The sequence below is a fragment of the Carettochelys insculpta genome, chromosome 17, assembly GCF_033958435.1.
Source record: "Carettochelys insculpta isolate YL-2023 chromosome 17, ASM3395843v1, whole genome shotgun sequence".
Classification (NCBI taxonomy): domain Eukaryota; kingdom Metazoa; phylum Chordata; order Testudines; family Carettochelyidae; genus Carettochelys; species Carettochelys insculpta.
The window spans coordinates 1,479,720-1,500,101 of NC_134153.1; the positions used below are offsets into that span (position 1 = coordinate 1,479,720).

At 54.8% G+C, this 20,382-nt stretch overlaps 1 protein-coding gene across 1 annotated transcript in view; it reads right to left on the minus strand.

Moving 5' to 3' along the window:
• Positions 1 to 272: 272 nt before the first annotated feature.
• LOC142022373 (uncharacterized) overlaps positions 273 to 20,382 on the minus strand; it is a 30,509-nt gene continuing 10,399 nt past the window's right edge. The window contains exons 11-16 of the mRNA XM_075012139.1: positions 20,176 to 20,316; positions 10,561 to 10,602; positions 9,719 to 9,859; positions 8,479 to 8,652; positions 2,786 to 2,953; positions 273 to 625 (exon numbers count right to left, since the gene is read on the minus strand). Of these exons, the coding sequence (XP_074868240.1) occupies positions 453 to 625; positions 2,786 to 2,953; positions 8,479 to 8,652; positions 9,719 to 9,859; positions 10,561 to 10,602; positions 20,176 to 20,316 (839 nt within the window). The 3' untranslated portion in view covers positions 273 to 452. The remainder of the gene's footprint in view (positions 626 to 2,785; positions 2,954 to 8,478; positions 8,653 to 9,718; positions 9,860 to 10,560; positions 10,603 to 20,175; positions 20,317 to 20,382) is intronic.

Here is a 20,382-nt window from a genome sequence, read left to right on the forward strand (position 1 = left end):
ACTGTGCTAAACCTCCCCCTCCCCGCAGGACAGCCACACCACCCCAGCCACAAGCAATGCGCTGTGTGAGTCTGACTGGGCCACACCGAAATTCCAGTGCTCTGGAGCAAACGCTGCCTTGCACGCCCGGATGCATTTCCTCAGCCGGCCAACGGGTGCCTGACGGACTGAGGGCAAGTGTGCCGGGGGCAGACTCTTTGCAGCCACTGCGTGGAATGTTGTTGTGCATTTCAGACACAGCGGAATGATCCAGGCTGCAGGCAGAACAGGTTTGACTCAGCCATTTCCCTTTATCTGTAACAATGCTTGCGTTTGCAGCGAGACCCCATCACACAGTCAGGGTCACAGTGAGAGTCGGGCTGTGAGTGCTGGACACCTGCTTTCATGCAGGACAGGGACTTGACAGCAGAAGAGCATCGTCTCAAAGGGTCATGCCAGGTGCGTGGGAACCCTCACCAGGGACTGCATGCAGCCTCTCCCCCACTGCGGCCAGGGCTAGGCCTTGCCTGAAAGAGAAGGTGAATGCGGTTGGACAAGGCTGTGGACTGACTCCAGGTCGAAGGCTGACAGGCCAGATCCCAAGGCACAGGTCTGCTCCTCAGCCAGCCGAGGAATCGCACCACCTCTGTGAGACAAACACACAAATCTTATTTGCAGCCCCCATTACATGTTTGCACCAAATCTACGACAAGGTGGGCCAAGGGAGAGGTCGCTAGAACGCTGATGATTTGCTGATTCCACTTATGCTGCTCATACGCCTGGTTCATTTCTGTGTCTGAATTTATGAGCCCCAGCTCGGAACTTGTATTTCAAATGTTTCCTTCTGGGAGACCTCAATGGGCTCGGCCGACCTACTGTGAAAGGGCAGCCAGTCGAGTGAATAGCAGCACTTAACTGACAATGCAGCTCAGGTGGTGCCAATCAGCATCACACCAGCATGGAAACAATGGCTGCTGCTGGAAAAGGACTGAGTTCTGCATTGTCAGGTGACTTGCTCATGTGACAAACTCCATCTTGGGACATAAGGTCACAGAGCCAGAACAATGGGATTCCTGCCACTGGGGAAGGGTCTAGAAAGGGCCCCAGTTACCTCCTGCCCTCATTTCTGTTTCTCGCCGCTGAAGGCTCTCTGCCGTGAACTGGAGCCTGAGGGGACGGTCAACCACCAGCGGCTATTCCAGAGACTTGTTCTAAGGCTGCAGATTATTCCCTCCCTGCTACAAACCTGAACCAAGAGCTGTGCAACTGGTGTATGTAATTTGCTTCCTTTCACAATTGTAACTCTTTAGCTGCGTCTACACGTGCACGCTACTTCGAAGTAGCGGCACCAACTTCGAAATAGCGCCCGTCGCGGCTACACGCGTCGGGCGCTATTTCGAAGTTAACTTCGACGTTAGGCGGCGAGACGTCGAAGTCGCTAACCTCATGAGGAGATAGGAATAGCGCCCTACTTCGACGTTCAACGTCGAAGTAGGGACCGTGTAGACAATCCGCGTCCCGCAACGTCGAAATTGCTGGGTCCTCCATGGCGGCCATCAGCTGGGGGGTTGACAGATGCTCTCTCTCCAGCCCCTGCGGGGCTCTATGGTCACCGTGGGCAGCAGCCCTTAGCCCAGGGCTTCTGGCTGCTTCTGCGGCAGCTGGGGATCTATGCTGCAGGCACAGGGTCTGCAACCAGTTGTCAGCTCTGTGTATCTTGTGTTGCTTAGTGCAACTGTGTCTGGGAGGGGCCCTTTAAGGGAGCGGCTGGCTGTTGAGTCCGCCCTGTGACCCTGTCTGCAGCTGTGCCTGGCACCCTTATTTCGATGTGTGCTACTTTGACGTGTAGACGTTCCCTCGCTGTGCCTATTTCGATGTTGGGCTGAGCAACGTCGAAGTTGAACATCGACGTTGCCGGCCCTGGAGGACGTGTAGACGTTATTCATCGAAATAGCCTATTTCGATGTCGGGTGCACGTGTAGACGTAGCCTTTATGAACAACCCTTTCGGACTGGCCCAGAGGCTCTTCTGAGGAAGGTCTGAGAATAAATGGACCTGGGGATGTGGCCGGTCCTTCGGGACCAGAAGAACTCGTTTGGATATGGTGAGGTTGGTTTTCACACCATCTCACCAGTGCAAGGAGGGGACTGCTGGGGGCAGAGGAAAATTGGGGCGTCTAAGGCATTGCGTATGTGACTCCTTGCTGGCCGGTGCTTTGGGTGCCTGAGGGGGGAGGACCCCCAGCCTGGGGCTGTGGGGAGCCCTGTCTTTAAACACTTCATCTTGATTTGACCGTCTCAGCAGTGCCCCAGAAACCTCTTACATTTACCCTGCACAGAGCCACCTGGGCTCGGAGGCAGTTAGTATGGGTGAGGGTAGTTAAAGAGAACCAGGGGACTCCAATGAGCAAACAGCCAGACATGGGTCCCAGGTTTGTATAATTCTTGGTGTTGCCCAAAATGGGTCCATCATACCAGCACCCCCATTGCCCTGGGTACAAGCCAAAGGAGCCGAGTGCATCTCAGCAGCAGTGGGTCTCAGGGGAACCAGAGAGGAGGGTCTGGACATCGAGAGGCCTGCTAGCAGCTGTGACTTGGCCCTGCTCACACACAGGGACTATGTGGGCCCTCGCCCTGGCTGGGCTAGCAGGAGGCTCTGAGGCTGGTATGTCGGGAAGGCAGGTGCTGTGAATGCCAGTGCTGAGACCAGATCCCTGAGGTTTAAAAGAACTTCCCAGAGGAGCGGCTGAGCCAAGCCGGCGGCTCGCTACGTGGGCCCAGGGCCCAGGGGCTAAGCAGACCCTCACCTTGGCCAGCACAGGCCCAGAGACACTCCTCCTCTGTCTCAAAGTTGTTCTTGTTGCCCTGGCACCCACCGTAGATGAACGGCTCGCATTGCCGGGAGCTGGCGTTATAGAAGAGCCGAGGGACCCAGGCCTTGCAAGGGCCAACGTCGGGGCCGAGATGGCAGAAGTCTGCAGATGCAGAGCAGAGGGTGGGGGGATGTGACTGCAGGCAGCACAGCTGGGCTGTTTACTGTCTCTGACACCAAGCCTGCCCCAGAGCCATGGCACGGCCCGTCCAAGGGAGTCACAGCCAAGCACTGCAGGGCGAGTGGCCCAGCATCAGAGCAGTCCTCAGGGCTCAGCACGTGACGAGCACCAGTCAGCATCTAGCCCTGGATAGAGCTCCAGGCTCAGCAGCAGCCTCCCTGTCACCCCAAGGTGCTGAGCTCAGTGTTACACCTCCCCCAGCACCACCCTGTCTGCAGAGATGAGCACTGCACACGTGGGACCTGCCCTGCCCCGGGGCCCCTGATTCCCCATCCTGCTGCTCACAGAAGTGGGGCTGGGGATGCACACTGGGCTGCAGGTGTTTGCTGCCTACTGGCTGGATTCAGCTTGGAAAAGGGACGACTGGAGGGGGACAGTGTGGAGGCCGAGCAGCCCATGAATGGAGCAGAGGGAGTGGAGGGGAAGTGTAATTTATCCCTTCACAGAACACAAGGGCAAGAGCAGCCCAGTGAATTGATGGCAGCAGGTTTACAACCAGCCGGGGAAAGTATCTCTTCACTCAAACAACAAGAGGTCCTGTGGCACCTTATAAACTAACAGCTATTGTGCAGCATGAGCTTTCTGGGGCAAAGACCCGTGTCATCAGGTACCGGAGTGGGGGGTTCCAGAGGAGGGTTAAGTATACTGGACCCTGAAAAGAAGTGAATCCCAGTCAAGGAGGGGGCAGAGCTGACGAGGTCTGTTCAGACACAGAGGAGGTGACCCATTATCAGCAGTTAACGCGGAGGTGTGACCAGCAAGGCGTAGTCTACACTAGCCCCTCCTTTGAAGGGGGCATGTGAACGAGCCCGAGTGGTGAAGTGCAATGTGCAGCACCTCAGCTTAATTCTGGCCACAGGCACTTGGAATTTGTGTAGACAAGCCCCAAGAGCAGAAAACCTGCTTTTGTAATAGGCCAGCCACTCCCAGTCTCTGCTCAGTCCATGGCTGATGGTGTCAGATTTGCAAATGAATTGCAGCTCTGCAGTTTCTCTGTGCAGCCTGTTTGTGAAGTTTGTTTTTTGTTGCAGGACGGCTACTCTTAAATCCAGGGAGGTTGAAGTGTTCTCCTACAGGGCTTTGTATGTTACTGGTCCTGATGTCGGCTTTGTGTCCATTTACTCTTTTATGCGCAGACTGTCCAGTTTGGCCAATGTAAATTGCAGTGGGGCATTGCTGGCACATGATGGCATATATGATATTAGTAGATGTGCAGGTAAAGGAGCCCCTGATGGTATGGCTGATGTTAAGTTACTGTGTTGTGGTCTATAGTTGCTGGTGAGGAAACTACAAGCCAGTCAGCTTAACTTCAGTGCCAAGAAAGATAATGGAGCAGGTAATTAAAGAAGTCATCTGCAAGCACTTGGAAGGTGGAAAGGTGAGAGGGAACAGCCAGCATGGGTTTGTAAAGAATAAATCTTGTCAAACTAATCTGATAGCTTTCTTTGATAGGATAACGAGCCTTGTGGATAGGGGAGAAGCGGTAGATGTGGCATACCTAGACTTTAGTAGAGCATTTGATACGGTCTCTCATGATATTCTTATAAAAAAAGCTAGGCAAATACAATTTAGATGAGGCTACTATAAGTTGGGTGCATAACTGGCTGGATAACCATACCCAGAGAGTAGTTCTTAATGGTTCTCAATCCTGCTGGAAAAGCATAACAAGTGGGGTTCCGCAGGGGTCTGTGTTAGGACCGGTTCTGTTCAATGTCTTCATCAATGATTTAGATATAGGCATAGAAAGTACGCTTATTAAGTTTGCAGATGATACCAAGCTGGGAGGGGTTGCAACTGCTTTGGAGGAGAGGGTCATAATTCAAAATGATCTGGATAAATTGGAGAAATGGTCTGAGGTAAACAGGATGAAGTTTAATAAGGACAATTGCAAAGTGCTCCACTGGGGAAGGAACAATCAGTTTCACACATACAGAATGGGGAGAGACTGTCTAGGAACGACTACAGCAGAAAGGGATCTAGGGATTATAGTGGACCACAAGCTAAATATGTGTCACCAGTGTGATGCTGTTGCAAAAAAAGCAAACATGATTCTGGGATGCATTAACAGGTGTGTTGTGAGCAAGACACGAGAAGTCATTCTTCCGCTCTACTCTGTGCTGGTTAGGCCTCAGCTGGAGTATTGTGTCCAGTTCTGGGCACCGCAGTTCAAAAAAGATGTGGAGAAACTAGACAGGGTCCAGAAAAGAGCGACAAGAATGATTAAAGGTCTACAGAATGTGACCTACAAAAAAGGGTTGAAAGAATTAGGCTTGTTTAGTTTGGGAAAGAGAAGATTGAGGGGCGACATGATAGCGGTTTTCAGGTATCTAAAAGGGAGTCATAAGGAGGAAGGAGAAAACTTGTTCTTGGCCTCTAAGGATAGAACAAGAGGCAACAGGCTTAAACTTCAGCAAGGGAGGTTTAAGTTGGACATTAGGAAAAAGTTCCTAACTGTCAGGGTGGGCAAACAGTGGCATAAATTGCCAAGGGAGGCTGTGGAATCTCCATCGCTGGAGATATTCAAGAACAGGTTAGGTAGATGTCTATCAGGGATGGTTTAGATAGTACTTGGTCCTACCACTGGGGCAGGGGGCTGCACTTGATGGCCTCTCGAGGTCCCTTCCAGTCCTAGTGTTCTATGATTCTATGATTGTATGATTTGTATCAGGTTGGCAGGCTGTCTGTAGGTGAGGACAGGCCGGCCTCCCAAGGCCTGTGAGAGTGAAAGATCATTGTTCAGGATGGGTTGCAGATCACTGATGATGCACTGGAGAGGCCTTAGGTGGGGGCTGTATGTGATGGCCAGTGGTGTTCTCTTGTTTTCCTTGTGAGGCCTGTCTTGTAGCAGGTGGCTTCTGGGTACCCATCTGGCTCTGTCAGTCTGTTTCCTCACTTCCTTAGGTGGGTATTGTAGTTTGAAGAAAGCTTGGTAAAGGTCTTGTAGATGTTTGTCTCTGTCTGAGGGACTGGAGCAAATACGTTTGTACCTCAGTGCCTGGCTGTATACAAGGGATCATGTCGTGTGCCCTGGATGGAAGCTGGAGGCGTGTAGATAAGCATAGCGGTCTGTGGGTCTTCGGTGTGGGTTGGTATTTATGTGACCATCGCTCATCTGCACAGTAGTGTCCAGGAAGTGGGTCTCTTGTGGGGACTGGTCCAGGCTAAGGTTGATGGTGGGGTGGAAACTGTTGAAATCACGGTGGAACTCTTCAAGAGCCTCCTTCCCATGGGTCCAGATGGTGAAGATGTCATCAATGTAGCGCAGGTAGAGGAGGGGCACTAGGGGATGAGATCTGAGGAAGTGTTGTTCCAGGTTAGCCATAAAAATGTTGGCAAACTGTGGGACCATAGGGGTGCCATTGATTTGAAGGTATAAAAAACTGCTGAGCTGCAATTTATTTGCAAATTTGACACCATCAGCCAAGGACTGGACAGAGACTAGGAGTGGCTGGCCAATTACAAAAGCAGTTTCTCCTCTCTTGTTCACAACTCCACATTAACTGCTGATAATGGGCCACATCCTCCGTGACTGAACCGACCTTGTCAATTCTGCCCTCCCCTTAACTAGGACTCCCTCCTTTGCATGAGCCCATATATTTAAACCCTCCTAGAATCATAGCATCATAGAACAATAGAGCTAAAAGGACATAAAAAAGCCATCGAGTCCAGCCCCCTGCTCTAAGCAGGACCAAACCCATCAGATCAGACCTGCCAGGGCTTTGTCGAGGTGAAACTTAGACACCTCCAGGGATGGAGACTCCACTACTCCCCTGGGTAGACCATTCCAATGCTTCACCACCCTCCTAGTGAAAAAGTATTTCCTAATGTTCAACCTGGACCTTCCCAAACACAACTTGAGACCATTGTTCCATGTTCTGCCATCCGTGATCACCGTGAACAGCCTCTCTCCAAACTCTTTGCAACCTCCCTTCAGTAAGTTGAAGGCTGTTATCAAATCCCCCCTCAGTCTTCTCTTCTGCAGACTAAACATTCCCAATTCCCTCAATCTTTCTTCACAAGTCGTGCTCCAGCCCCCTAATTATTTTGGTGCCCTCCGCTGGACCCTCTCCAGTGTATCCACGTCCTTCCTATAACTGGGAGCCCAGAACTGAACACAGTACTCCAGATGCGGCCTCACCAAAGACGAATAAAGAGGAACAATCACTTCTCTGGATCTACTGGCAACGCTCCTCTTCATGCAACCTAATATGCCATTAGCCTTCTTGGCTACAACGGCACACTGTTGAGTCGTGTCCAGCTTCTCATCTGCTACAACTCCCAGGTCCTTTTCTGCAAAACTACTACTGAGCCAGTTGGACCCCAGCCTGTAACAATGCTTGGGATTCTTCCGGCCCAAGTGCAGGACGCTGCACTTGTCCTTATTGAACCTCATCAGATTTTTTGCAGCCCAGTCTTCCAATTTGTCTAAGTCAGTCTGGACCCTGTCCCTACCCTCCAGTGTATCTACCTCTCCCCCTAGCTTAGTGTCATCTGCGAACTTGCTGAGGGTGCAATCCAACCCCTCATCCAGGTCATTGATAAATATGTTGAACAGAACAGGACCCAGAACTGAAACTTGGGGCACTACACTAGAAACCAACCGCCATCCTGACATCAAGCCATTGATCACTACCCGCTGGGCCTGACCTTCTAGCCAGCTTTCTATCCATCTTACTGTCCATTTATCCAATCCACATTCCTTTAACTTGCAGACAAGAATATTGTGGGAGACCATATCCAAAGCTTTGCTAAAGTCCAGATAAATCACATCCATTGATTTTCCCCTATCCACAGAGCCAGTTATCTCATCGTAGAAACTAATCAGATTGGTCAGGCATGACTTGCCCTTCATGAATCCATGCTGACTATTCCTGATCACTCTCCCCTCCTCTAAGTGTCTCAAAATGACTTCCTTGAGGAGCCGCTCCATGATTTTTCCAGGGACTGATGTAAGACTGACCAGCCTACAGTTCTCCGGATCATCCTTCTTTCCTTTTTTAAAGATGGGCACTACATTTGCCTTTTTCCAATCATCCGGGATCTCTCCCGATCTCCACGACCTTTCAAAGATAACAGCCAAGGGCTCGTCAACAACATACACCAACTCCTCTGGAAACCCCACTCATGCATCTGATGAAGCGGGTAGTTGCCCACGAAAGCTTATGCTGCAAAACATCTGTTAGCCTATAAGGTGCCACAGGACTTCTTTTTGTTTCTGAAGATACAGACTAAATCAGTTACCCTCTGATACAAAGTGTAACTGGGTCCTTCCCAGAATTACACGGGTTCTTCCAGGACCACTCCATCACTGGCCCTCAGCCAAGGGGACAGGGATGTGACCCCATGCCCGGGTGTCTCAAAAGCCCTGCCTGACAGCGCCTGAGCCGGAGACGGGGCTGGCGGGACCCCGGGGCTGACCCAGTACGGCCATTCCTACGTTCTCTTACTGGAAACGGGGTCTTGGCAGCAGCTTCCACACCGCCCTGGGCAACACTTCTGCGGGCCTGGGCAATCCGCATCCCGGGAGCAGCTGGAGCAGGATTTGTTCCCCGTGCAGGGGCGGCAGGTCGCGATGTGCTTCAGGCCAGGAGGAGAGGGCACCGGGCAGTAGCCGGGCTTTCCTGCAAGCAAGGGATGTGCTTGGGTGTGGGGGCTGAGCGGAGCCCTGGCAAGCCTCACTTGCTCCCCTTGCGGCGCTGGCAGGACGCAGCTCCCTCCGCTCGGGGAAGGGAGAGAAATTCCCCAGAGTGCATCCCCGGACCCAGCCAGTCTGCAGCCCCCTCCCCCACCATCGTCAGCTGGGACCCCCCCACCTCCGATACCTGGTCTGTCTGCAGCCCCCTGACTGTCAGTCTGCAGCCCCCACCCCCGATGTCCAGTCTGCTGGGACCCGCCCGTCCTCACCCTTATCCACAGAGCTGGGAGCCTCCCCCGCAACCCCTCCAGGGAGCCAGGTCCTGCCCCTCCGCCATTCTCCAGTCACTGAGCAGCTCCCATGAGTCTCCGTCTGCAGCGTCCCCCCATTCTGCAATCAGCCCAGAGCTCTTCCCCATTTTCCGGTCAGTCTGGAGCCCTCCCAGTGCAGTCAGTCCCCAATCCCCCCGCCCCCCTTTACCCAGTCTGCCCGAATCCTCCCCCTGGCCCCATCATCCAGCCAGGCTGGAGGCCCCCTCCCTTGTCACACCCAGACTGGAGCTGTCCCGCACCTGTTAGCCAGTCACCCAGAGCTGCCTCTGCGCCTTTGGCCAGTCAGCCTGGAGCCTCTTCCTCCTCACCCCAGCCCCGTAAGCTGCTCCGGCTGCAGGCTCTTTGCAGAGCAGGCCCCATGGGCTCAGGCTGCACAGACACACACGCCCTGGGCCGCCCACGACAGGCTGCAGCAGGGCAGTTGGTTGATGCTGGGGCTCTGCAAGGGCTCAGGTTGGCAGGTGGCTGCAGCCCATCCTGCGGGGGAGTGTCAGCCTCAGCCTGTCCCCAGTGTTTGGAGGGGTGGAGCTTGGAAGGTGCTTGGTACCCGGGTCCCTCCCTGGGGAGCCATGCGCAGGGCCCCTGGACGTCAGCCAGGGCTGGTGCAGCAAGCTGGCTGCAGCCGGGGGCTGGCGCACCTCTCCCGGGGACCCTGGTTCAGCCAGCACAGGGCACGCTCACTGCTCTGAGATGCGCACAGCCCCTCGCCGCCAGCGGTACCTTCTGTGGGGTCAACGCAGCGGAACTGGCATGCGATGTAGCAGCACTTCTGCCGTCCCGGGCACTCAAGGTCACTGGAGCACTGGGCTGGTGCTGAGCGGGCACATCGGACAGTGACAGGGGGGCAGGTTCCAGGTTTCACTGCAGCAGAGAGAGGATAGAGAATGAACAGCTCTTGAGTAGGAGGGGTTAGCAGTGGGATTGCTGGTCTGCATCAGCTGTCTGTCTGGCTGGGGTGGGAGCTGGTTGGTGGGATGGGAGCTGACGGGCTGGGGCGGGAGCTGGTTGATGGGATGGGAGCTGACTGGCTGGGGCGGGAGCTGGTTGGTGGGATGGGAGCTGAGTGGCTGGGGTGGGAGCTGGCTGGTAGGTGGGAGCTGAGTGGCTGGGGTGGGAGCTGGTTGGTAGGTGGGAGCTGACTGGCTGGGGTGGGAGCTGCCTGGCTGAGGTGGGAGCTGGTTGGTGGGATTGGAGCTGACTGGCTGGGGCAGGATCTGGTTGGTGGGAGCTGGTTGGTGGGACTGGAGCTGACTGGCTGGTGTGGGAGCTGACTGGCAGGGTGGCAGAGTCAGAGGCAGCACATCTCCCTGGTGGGGATGACAAGGTGGTGGGTGTCACTGCTCAGAAGGATGTGCTGCAGAGCCCTGCCAGGTGGCTCACATGCAGGGATGGCTTCAGGGCATGAGACCTGGAGGGCCCCTGGGATGCTGCCCCCAGCCTGGTGCGGTGAGTGCAGGTGGAAGATGCCCACCCTCCGTCTGTCTGCCAGGCCACTCAAGGGACACACCGCTTGCCCAGTAGCCCCTCTATCCTGTCACCCTCTTCTGCACTCTGTCACTTACCCAGGTCGTGGGCAGGGAGAAGGCTGTCGCGGCCTCGAGGTGCTGTGAACAGAAGGGGGGTTATTTTGGGGAGGGCGGGAGGAGGAAAAGTCAAACCGTTTAGTAGCTTTCCCACTTTTACACAGGTGCGGATCGTCTTCCTGCCAGAATTGGTAGAAAAACCTTCCAGTGAGGAGTTTTGCGGCAGGGACGGGCACGGGGGCCATTGGCCGTGCCTGGAGCCTGTTGTGTGCCTGGAACTGTGCCCTGTGCGGCGGGGTTGGTGCGGGCTGCACTGCTGGCTCCAGGCTGGCGAAAGGAGGCTTCCTGCAAGCCCCACTAGTGCTTTGCTGGCAGAGCCCTGGGGGATCCCCTCGCTGCCCAGGAGGCAGCAAGGAGTGTGGGGCCCGCACTGCCCTCAGCTCTGCAGAGCACAAAGGGAATCATGGCCATCTGCAGCCCCAGGCCCCAGCTGCAGGGAGGATACAGGTCCTGAGGCATGTTACCTCCAGGAGCAGAAAAGCAGTTCCAGTCTCTCCAATTCCAGTGGAGTTAAGTAACCACTTTCAGCCTCTCTCCACAGGTGATACAGCAGAGATCATTGGGGCTGATACCTCCCAGGGATTGTGTCTGAAAGAGTCCCCACAGTTTAGAAGGCAGGGGATGCGCAGTCCTAGGGATGGGAGTTCTATGACCACCACCCCTAAGAGAAAAAGACGAATGGTGGTGGTCGGAGACTCCCTCCTAAGACGGACGGAGGCACCCGTCTGCCGCCCGGACCTAGAATCCCGGCAAGTCACTGCCAAAAATTCTTCAACCTGTAGACTATTACCCCTTCCTACTTCTTCATGTAGGAACCAATGATACAGCCAAGAACAACTTTGATGAGATCACGGCAGACTACGTAACCCTTGGGAGAAAGATCAAGGAATACGGAGCACAGGTGGTCTTCTCGTCAAGCCTCCCTGTGGATGGAAGGGGTCCGCAGAGGGATCATCGAATCACAGAGGTAAGTGCGTGGTTGCGTAGGTGGTGTAGCAGGGATGGATTTGGTTTCTTTGACCATGGGATTCTGTTTCGTGAACAGGGATTGCTGAGAAGAGATGGGATCCTCCTCACTAAAAGAGGAAAGAGCATCTTTGCAGGGAGGCTTGCAAACCTAGTGAGAAGGGCTTTAAACTAGGTTTGTCAGGGGAAGGTGACACAAGCCTGGAGGTAAGTGGGGAAGGAGGAGGGAACAATCAAGTGGTTTTCCTGGGTGAAGAGGAGAAAGTGGGGCAATTGGCCCCTTCTCTAAGATGCTTGTGCACTAACGCCAGAAGCCTGGGGAACAAACAGGAAGAATCAGAGGCCCTGGCACAGTCACACAAGTATGAGGTGGTTGGAATAACGGAGACTTGGTGGGACGATTCACATAACTGGAGCACGGTCATGGAGGGTTATAAGTTGTTTAGGAAGGACAGACGGGGAGAAAAGGAGGAGGAGTTGAGCTCTGTGTGAGGGAGCAGTGTGATTGCTCAGAGCTCCGGTATGAGGAAGGAGAAAATCCAGTTGAGTGTCTTTGGGTTAAGCTGAGAGGTGGAAGTAACAGAGGTGATGTTGTAGTTGGTGTCTGTTATAGGCCGCCAGATCAGGGAGAGGAGATAGATGGGGCTTTCTTCAGGCAGCGAAATGAAGCTTCCAAATCACAGGCCCTGGTTCTCATGGGAGACTTTAATCATCCAGACATTTGTTGGGAGACCAATACAGCAGCACACAGACAATCCAGGAAGTTTTTGGAGAATGTTGGGGATAACTTCTTGGTACAAGTGCTGAAGGAACTGACCAGGGGCCGTGCGCAACTTGACCTGCTGCTCACAAACAGGGAAGAACTAGTAGGAGAAATAGAAGTGGGAGGGAACCTGGGCTGCAGCAACCATGAGATCGTAGATTTCAGGATCTGGACAAAAGGAAGAAGGGTGAGCAGTAACATACAGACCCTTGATTTCAGAAGAGCAGACTTCGACTCCCTAAGAGACCGGATGAGCAGGATCCCTCGGGAAATGAAGATGAAGGGGAAAAGAGTTGAAAAGAACTGGAAGTATTTTAAAAAAGTCTTACTGAAGGCACAGGAACAAATAATCCCGCTGCGTAGTAAGAAATGCAAACATGGTAGGCAACCAGCTTGGCTTAACAGGGAAATCCTAAGTCAGCTTAAATTCAAAAAGGATGCATACAAGAAATGGAAACGTGGACAGTTGACTAAGGAGGAGTATAAACATACGGCTGGAGAATGCCGGGCAGTAATCAGGAAAGCGAAAGCACAATTGGAACTGCAGCTGGCAAGGGCTGTGAAGAGTAACAAGAAGGGTTTCTACAGGCATGTGAACAATAAACAGGTTATCAGAGAAGGTGTGGGGCCATTACTGGCTGAGGGAGGTAACCTAGTGACACATGATGCGGGAAAAGCTGAAGTACTCAATGCTTTTTTTGCCTCAGTCTTCACGGACAAAGTCAACTTCCCCATGACGCTCCTAGATGATGCAGTATGGGAAGGTGGAGGGCCGCCATCTGTGGGGAAGGAACAAGTTCTGAGCTCTCTGGAAAAACTAGATGTGCACAAGTCCATGGGTCTGGATTTAATGCACCCGAGGGTACTGAGGGAATTGGCAGAGGTCATTGCTGAACCTTTGGCCATCATCCTTGAAGACTTGGAGATCGGGGGAGATACCGGATTACTGGAAGAAGGCAAACATAGTGCCCATCTTTAAAAAAGGAAAGAAGGACAATCCAGGGAACTACAGACCTGTCAGCCTTACCTCAATCCCTGGGAAAATAATGGAGGGAATCCTCAAGGAATCCATTTTGAAGCACTTGGAAGAGGGGAAAGTGATCAAAAGTAGCCAACATGGATTCACCAGGGGCAAGTCCTGCCTGACCAATCTGATCAGCTTCTATGACGAGGTAACAAGCTCTGTGGACATGGGGAAGTCAGTGGAAGTGATATACCTTGACTTCAGCGAGGATTTTGATATGGTCTCCCACAACATTCTTGTCCATAAGTTAAGGAAATATGGATTGAATCCTTGGACTATAAGATGGATAGAAAGCTGGCTTGATGGTCAGGCCCAACGGGTAGTGGTCAATGGCTCAATATGTGGATGGCGGTCTGTTTCAAGCGGAGTGCCACAAGGCCCGGTTCTGGGGCTGGTGTTATTCAACATCTTTATTAATGACCTGGATGAGGCACTGGGTTGCACCCTCAGCAAGTTTGCGGATGACATAAAACTAGGGGGAGAGGTAGATACATTGGAGGGTAGAGAGAGAATCCAGAGGGACCTGGATAAATTGGAGGACTGGGCCAAAAGAAATCTGATGCGGTTCAATAAGCAGAAGTATAGAGTCCTGCACCTGGGGCGGAAGAATCCCAAGCATTGTTACAGGCTGGGGACCGACTGGCTCAGAAGCAGTACGATGGAAAGGGACCTCGGGGTTCTGGTGGATGAAAGGCTGGATATGAGTACACAGTGTGCCCTTGTAGCCAAGAAAACTAACAGCATCCTGGGGTGCATTTCGAGGAGCATTTCAAGCAGATCTAGAGAAGTTGTTATTCCTCTTTATTCGGCACTGGTGAGGCCACATCTGGAATACTGTGCCCAGTTTTGGGACCCCCAGTATAAAAAGGATGTGGATTTGCTGGAGCAGGTTCAGCAGAGGGCAACAAAAATGATGAAGGGTCTGGAGCACAAGACCTATGAGGAGAGGCTGAGGGATTTGGGCTTGTTTAGTTTACAGAAGAGAAGACTTAGAGGTGAAGGGGAGCTCTAAAGAGGAGGGTGAGAAACTGTTCTCAGTGGTGTCAGACGGCAGAACGAGGAGCAATGGTCAGAAGTTGAAGAGGGAGGGGTGTAGGTTAGATATTAGGAAAAACTACTTCATCAGGCGGGTGGTGAAGCATTGGAATGCGTTGCCTAGAGAGGTGGTGGATTTTCCATCCCTTGAGGTTTTTAAGTCACAGCTGGACAAGGTCCTGGCTGGGATGACTTAGTGGGGGTTGATCTTTCTTGAAGCAGGGAGCTGGACTAGATGACCTCCTGAGGTCCCTTCCAGCCCTATGGTTCTGTGACTCTGTGATTCTGTGAGGCCTGAGGATTAAGGCCCCAAGGATGGAGTCAGAGGTTCTGCTACCCTGGGAGACGTGACACTGAACAATGGCCTGGTGGGGAGAGGGGAGGGGTGGCTCAGTGACCCGATGGAGGAGGACAGGTGGGCAATGATCAGTGTCTCTGGTGGACCGGTCGGGGGTAGCCGATACCTGGGGGTAGGGAGGGATCTCACAGCTCTGAGCAGCTGGAGGCTGAGTGAAGCTACATTTGGTTTGTTTGTCCCTTCACAGTTATTCACTGCTCCAAGACGTCTCCAAAGATACCCCCTGGGAGGGGGCTGGACTGGGAGATGGACATACAGATCATTGCTGCAGCCACTGTTCTGGGTGTGCATCAAACCTCCTACACAGTGGGATGTCTCTGCAGAGCTGATGATTCACTGGTTCTCTTTATGCTGCTCACACGCCTGCTCCAAGTTTGTGTTTGAAGTCCTGAGTATTGTCTCTGTACTGGCATGGCAAACGTTTGCTTCTGGAAGATATCGGGGGATGCTGGCCAGCCCATTGTAAGAGGACTATTATTCAGGTAAATAGCCGTACTTAACTGACAATGCCCCGGGGGCGGTGCCAATCCATATCTGATGAGCTTTTCTGTGGATGTTCAGACCAGACAGACACCATGGCTGCAGCCTGAAAAGGCCCGAGTCATGCACGGACAGGTGACTTGCCCATGTGACAGACTCCATCTTGGGACACACTGTCACACAGCGAGAACAGCGGGAGTCCCTCCACATGGGCAAAGGTACGAGAAGGGCCCTGGGGGTTTCTCCCTTTGTCTTTAGCCCGGCTCACCCCCTTTGGTGGCTCTCTGCTCTGAACTGAGCTTGGACGCTCAGAGGGCCCATCCTGACAGAGGCTGTATTCCAGAGACTTGTCTTGAGACGGCAGATTATTCCAGCTCTGGCACAAGCCCACACCAAGAACTGTGCAACTCTTGTACGTATTTGATTCCTTTAACAATCTCAACGCTTGTCCTCTGCTTCTCTCTTCTTGTGCTTAAGTCTTAGATTGCAGATTCTGAAGGATTGGTACAGCGTTCTCTTTTGGGTCAGGTCTGAGTTAAAAATTGATCTGGGAATGTGGCTGGCCCTTTGGCATCAGAAGAAACTGTCTGGGTGTGGTGTGGTTGGTTTTCATAACTGTTCGTCTGTGTTAGGAGAGTGCTGCCAGGTGTGCAGGAGAACTGGGGTGTCTGGGGGGATGGCTGGTGTGGTTTCTGGTTAGCCAGTGCGGCAAACACAAGTGCTTTTTGTGCTGGGTTTGGTTCCTTGTGGGGGAGGACTGCCAATCTTGGACTGTCAGTAGCTCTGTCTCTAAGCAATTTTCCCTGATTTAACCATCCTTGGCAGCACCCCCAGACACCTCCTTCATTGCACCTTCCTTTCCATCTCTGTGCGATACCAGGCCCAGGCCAGGCAGGTCCCATCCTGCCTGGGATCCTGGCTGTCTCAGCACCAGGAGAACAAAGAGTCCCCAGTGGCTCCAAGTCGTGGAGCTGACTCACTGCTCAGTCAGTGATTGGCTCTTCTCGCCCCCAGGTGTGTTTTACCCACTGCCTTTGGGGTATTGGGCATGGGACTAGATCCCCAGTCACTGTCATTCTTTGCTATCCCCTCACCTTCCCCTTCCTCTGTCTGCACGGATGCCCCAGTGACCCCTGGCACCAGCTCTGGACAGTGCAGTGGTCCTGGGGCTTCCTTCCAGGCAGGCCGTGGCTGTGCTGGGGTGGGAGGTTCCTGCACTGAGAACCCAGCTGGAGTCACTCATGGTCTCAGGTACTTGCACAGCGCAAAGCACAGGTGTGAAAGCAGCCCTGCCTCTTGCCTGGGCAAGCTGGTCCTGCTGGTGCCGGGGGGCAGCTTGCAGAAGCAGCTGCAAACAGGACCAGAAGGAATGCTTCCATGACCACTAGCTGAGACGGGAAAGAAGCCTTGGGTGTGTCTATGTACCTACTGCTTGCTCCTCCTTTGCTACACGTGTGAGTTTCAGCTGATGGACAGGTGTGTTGCTCATTGTAATCAGGGTGGCTGGCGTTAGGTCACAAATTGCGTTAATGCTAATTGTAATGTCTCTGATCATTGTGGGAACACAAAGAAGAAAGACTATGCCTAACCTGGCTCGAATGAGGGAGACGCTGTCAGCTGAAAGAATGAGATTCTGGGCTGTGCATGTAAGGGTCACGCGCTCCTGTGTGCTAAGATCGGCGAGATAGCCCTCTGATACGGTGGTGTTCTGCCCATTGTTATCCATTTGGTTGTTGTGGGGCCACGAATTATGCTGATACTCAATGAAGGCATTGTGAAGCGTGTTCAGCAGTGCTTGCAATTATTGTGGGCCTGAAGAAAAGGCAGACCGCATTTAACCCATTGCAAAGGTAGAGAGACCCTGTCAGTTAAAGATCCTTGGCTAGACAAGGGACGCCCCGCTAGCGCTCTGTGAAGGTGAATGAGGAAGGGTGTGACGTGCCGTGATGTGGTGTGGCATGATGTGGTGTGGTGTAGCGGGACAGGACAGGATGGGACGGGATGGAGGACGTTTTATGGTCTGCAGGTGTGAACTATATGAGGCAATCTGTTTCTTCCTATGGTTCGGTGGCAGAGCTGAAAGAGGCTCTGTGAGGCATTGCTTTTACTATTTTAAATTTACCCCAGTGGTTGTTGGAAACTTCGTGCAGCTGGATGGTGCTTTGGGCTGAGAGCTGAAAACACTGGAGCCAAACCCACAATGAGCCGGCTGAGCGGGTGCCCAGTAAGAGCGGTAGAGGAGGGGTGGCGCAGTGAGCAGCCGCCAGGGCAGCAGAGCAGCAGCAGCATGACAAGGTGAGACGGAGGTGGACAGCAGTGAGCAGGCGGATGGCGAATGACCCATGGAGTGGGAAAAAGGCTGGAGGTGAACCCGCAGAGGCAGCCCTGAACTCTGGGTCCGCCCTGAGGAAGGGCAGCGACTGTGAGGGGGTGCAGGGGAGTGCTGGGCATGTGAAGGGGACATCTGGGTTGCTGGACTCTAGAACCTGAGCAGGAAAGGACACTGCCCCACCTGCTTGCGGCAGGACTCTCGTTGCCCGGTGTGTCTAGGAGCTCTGTCTGTGGTGTTTCCCTAATCAGTGCCAAGGAACTTCCCTCCTCTGCTATTGAAGCCTTCTGTGCTGTGCTCAGACTCTGCCTGCCAGCGGGGGAGCATTGCCTCTCCCAGGTGCCTGGGGTGGGCTGTGAATTTCCCTCGTTACGAGGTGGGAGCTCAAGCCAGTTCTGTGTTAGATGAATGGAGAGGAACCCTAGATTTGGAACCCAGCCCTGGCTGCTGCTCTCTCCACCTGGGAGAAGGTTCCACAGGCTGCAGCACTGGGGGCAGGGCCTAGGCCTCACTGAGACAGAGAGAGGCCATGGCGCAAGTGAGCCCTGCAGTGTGTGGGGCAGTGGCTGGTTCCTCCCAGGCCTGAGCACTTCCCACAAGAACCAGCTTTGCAGGGAATCCCTCAGTGACTCCCCCAGTCTCCCTGCCAGGGGCTGATCCCCCTGGTTCCCAGGGTGCCCTTGGCGGCCAGTCTCTGTGCTCGGACGACACCAGGCCTGGCCAGGAATGCGAGTGGCTGGAGGGGGCCAGGAGAGCGGCAGCAATCTGGCTGAGCTGAGGCGGGTGCCTTTGCTGGGCTGCACGCCACATGGTCTCCGCTCAGAAGAGCGGCTTGTGCCTGGGGCACTGCTGGACTGTGGCACGGAGCAACTCAAAGGTCAGCTGCACCGTTCGGCTGCCTGTGGGATGGAGAGGGCTCAGCAGGATCATGAGCCTGTCTGGTACACAGAGCCATGTGCTGAGCAGACCCTGGCCTGAGCTAAGGAATTCCATGCAGGCTCCCTCCTGCCGCCACCCTGGGGCCGACCCCCTCGGGGCTGGGCACTGCCACGCCACTGCCCACTCTCCTGTGTGCCTCTATTGCTCTGCAGCCCCTGCTGAGGCCCAGTGGCCAGGCTGGTACCTGCCGCCTTGGCTTGCCCTGATGCTGCCCCTGCTGGGATGCAGCTGGGAGGCTCCGGTGCGGTGGAGGGTGCAGGTGCCCCAGGGGAGGCCGGGACTGCAGTCTGGCTCGGTCATTGCCCCGCGCAGGCAGCAGCACTTTTCCTGCATGGGCCACCCCAGTCCCTGATGCATCAGAAGAAGCAGGACTGAGGTTAGAGCCCCGTGGCTGTCGAGCACCACCCAGCAGGCAGCCCAGCAAATTTGGGGGTGGGGCAGGGCCACATTCTCCCCACTAGGAGTGAGGAAAGCCCTGGGCCAGCTTCCCATCCTTCCTCCCTGGGAGTCCCAGCTCACTGCTCACCTGGTCCCAGTGGCTCTGAATACAGCTCCTGGCTCTGCCTGGCTGGGCCGAGGACATCCATCCGCACCTGCTTTCCTTTCAGTGCCCCCTGCCTCGCTGAGCACCGCTCGCCCAGCAGCTGCTGGGACCACCCAGGGCAAGGCAATGGCAAACCTGCCAGCAGCAGCATGTGCTGCGAAGTGCCCAGTCCAGCAGCCGTGAGCCGCAGTCTGTGTGCCAGGGGCTCTGGGGCACCACAGGCCTGGCCAGGCAGGGAGAACAGCGCCAGCCCTGTGAGTATGAGGGGGATGCGCAAGCTGCCTCGTTTCACCAAACCAGTAACAACAACTCTGGGCCAGAAGCAGAAGGGCCCAACGCTCCGAGATAACCCAGCGACTCGGCCCCTCCCCAGCACTCAGGGTGGAGGGTGGTGCTCAGGACAAGCAGCCAAAGCTGTCAGAGGCCTGGAGAGCATGAACAGAGGCTGGAGGGGGGACAGGGCAGTGTGCGGGCCAGGGAGCAGAAATACCGCCCCCTCCTTTCCCCTCAGCCTGCACACCACACCGAACAAGGGGCTGCTCCGGGCCAGGCAGGGGAGCAGACGACGAGCCTGTGGCACATGAGATGTCACCGAGCCCAAGAGCCAGCGAGGGGCAGAGCCGTGGCTACTCTAGACGGGCGCCCATGTCTAGGTGATCTCACTGCCCGTGCTGGGGGCTGAGCCAGCCATGCACAGCCCGGGCAGGAGGGAGGGACTGCTCCCCGGGCAGGAAGCCCCAGTGGGGGCGCTGCTCCACGCAGCACCTGGACGGCCAGTGCTGGCCGCTCTGACCCCAGCTCCCGGGTGGGCCAGACCCACTGGCACTTCCCATGTTTCCAGGAGTTGGCCCCCAGAGCCTCAGTTGCTTCTCAGTACCCTGCAGCCTCCAGTTTCCAGGCCACACACCCTGCTATGGCACACGGGTCCCAGACACTTGTGGTGAGCCCACCCCACACCAGCCCAGCACCACTCTAGCTGCTGTCAGGCTCAGCGCCAGCGGGGTTGGGGGTCCCCTGGGCCTTTCCTGGTGAAGCAGCACCTTGTGCGCCTTGCACATGACCTACTGCCTGTGCGGTGATCCCTGGTGCAGCCCCAGCTCGCAGGCCCTCTGGGAGACTTGGGCTGGGCTGGCGCCGGGGGGGAGGGGGGACGTACCTGTCTCAGCAGGGGTGCACTCCCTGGCACAGCCAACGGGGCAGCACTTGTGGGTGCCAGGGCACTCGGCATCAGTGTCACATTGGGCGGTGATGGGCCCCAGGCACACGAACAGTGTCCTGCGGCACTGGCCCGGCTTCTCTGTGACAGTGAGAAGCAGGTAGGAGAGCCCAGGCCAAGCCCCTGTGCCCCAGAGGGTTGCAGCCA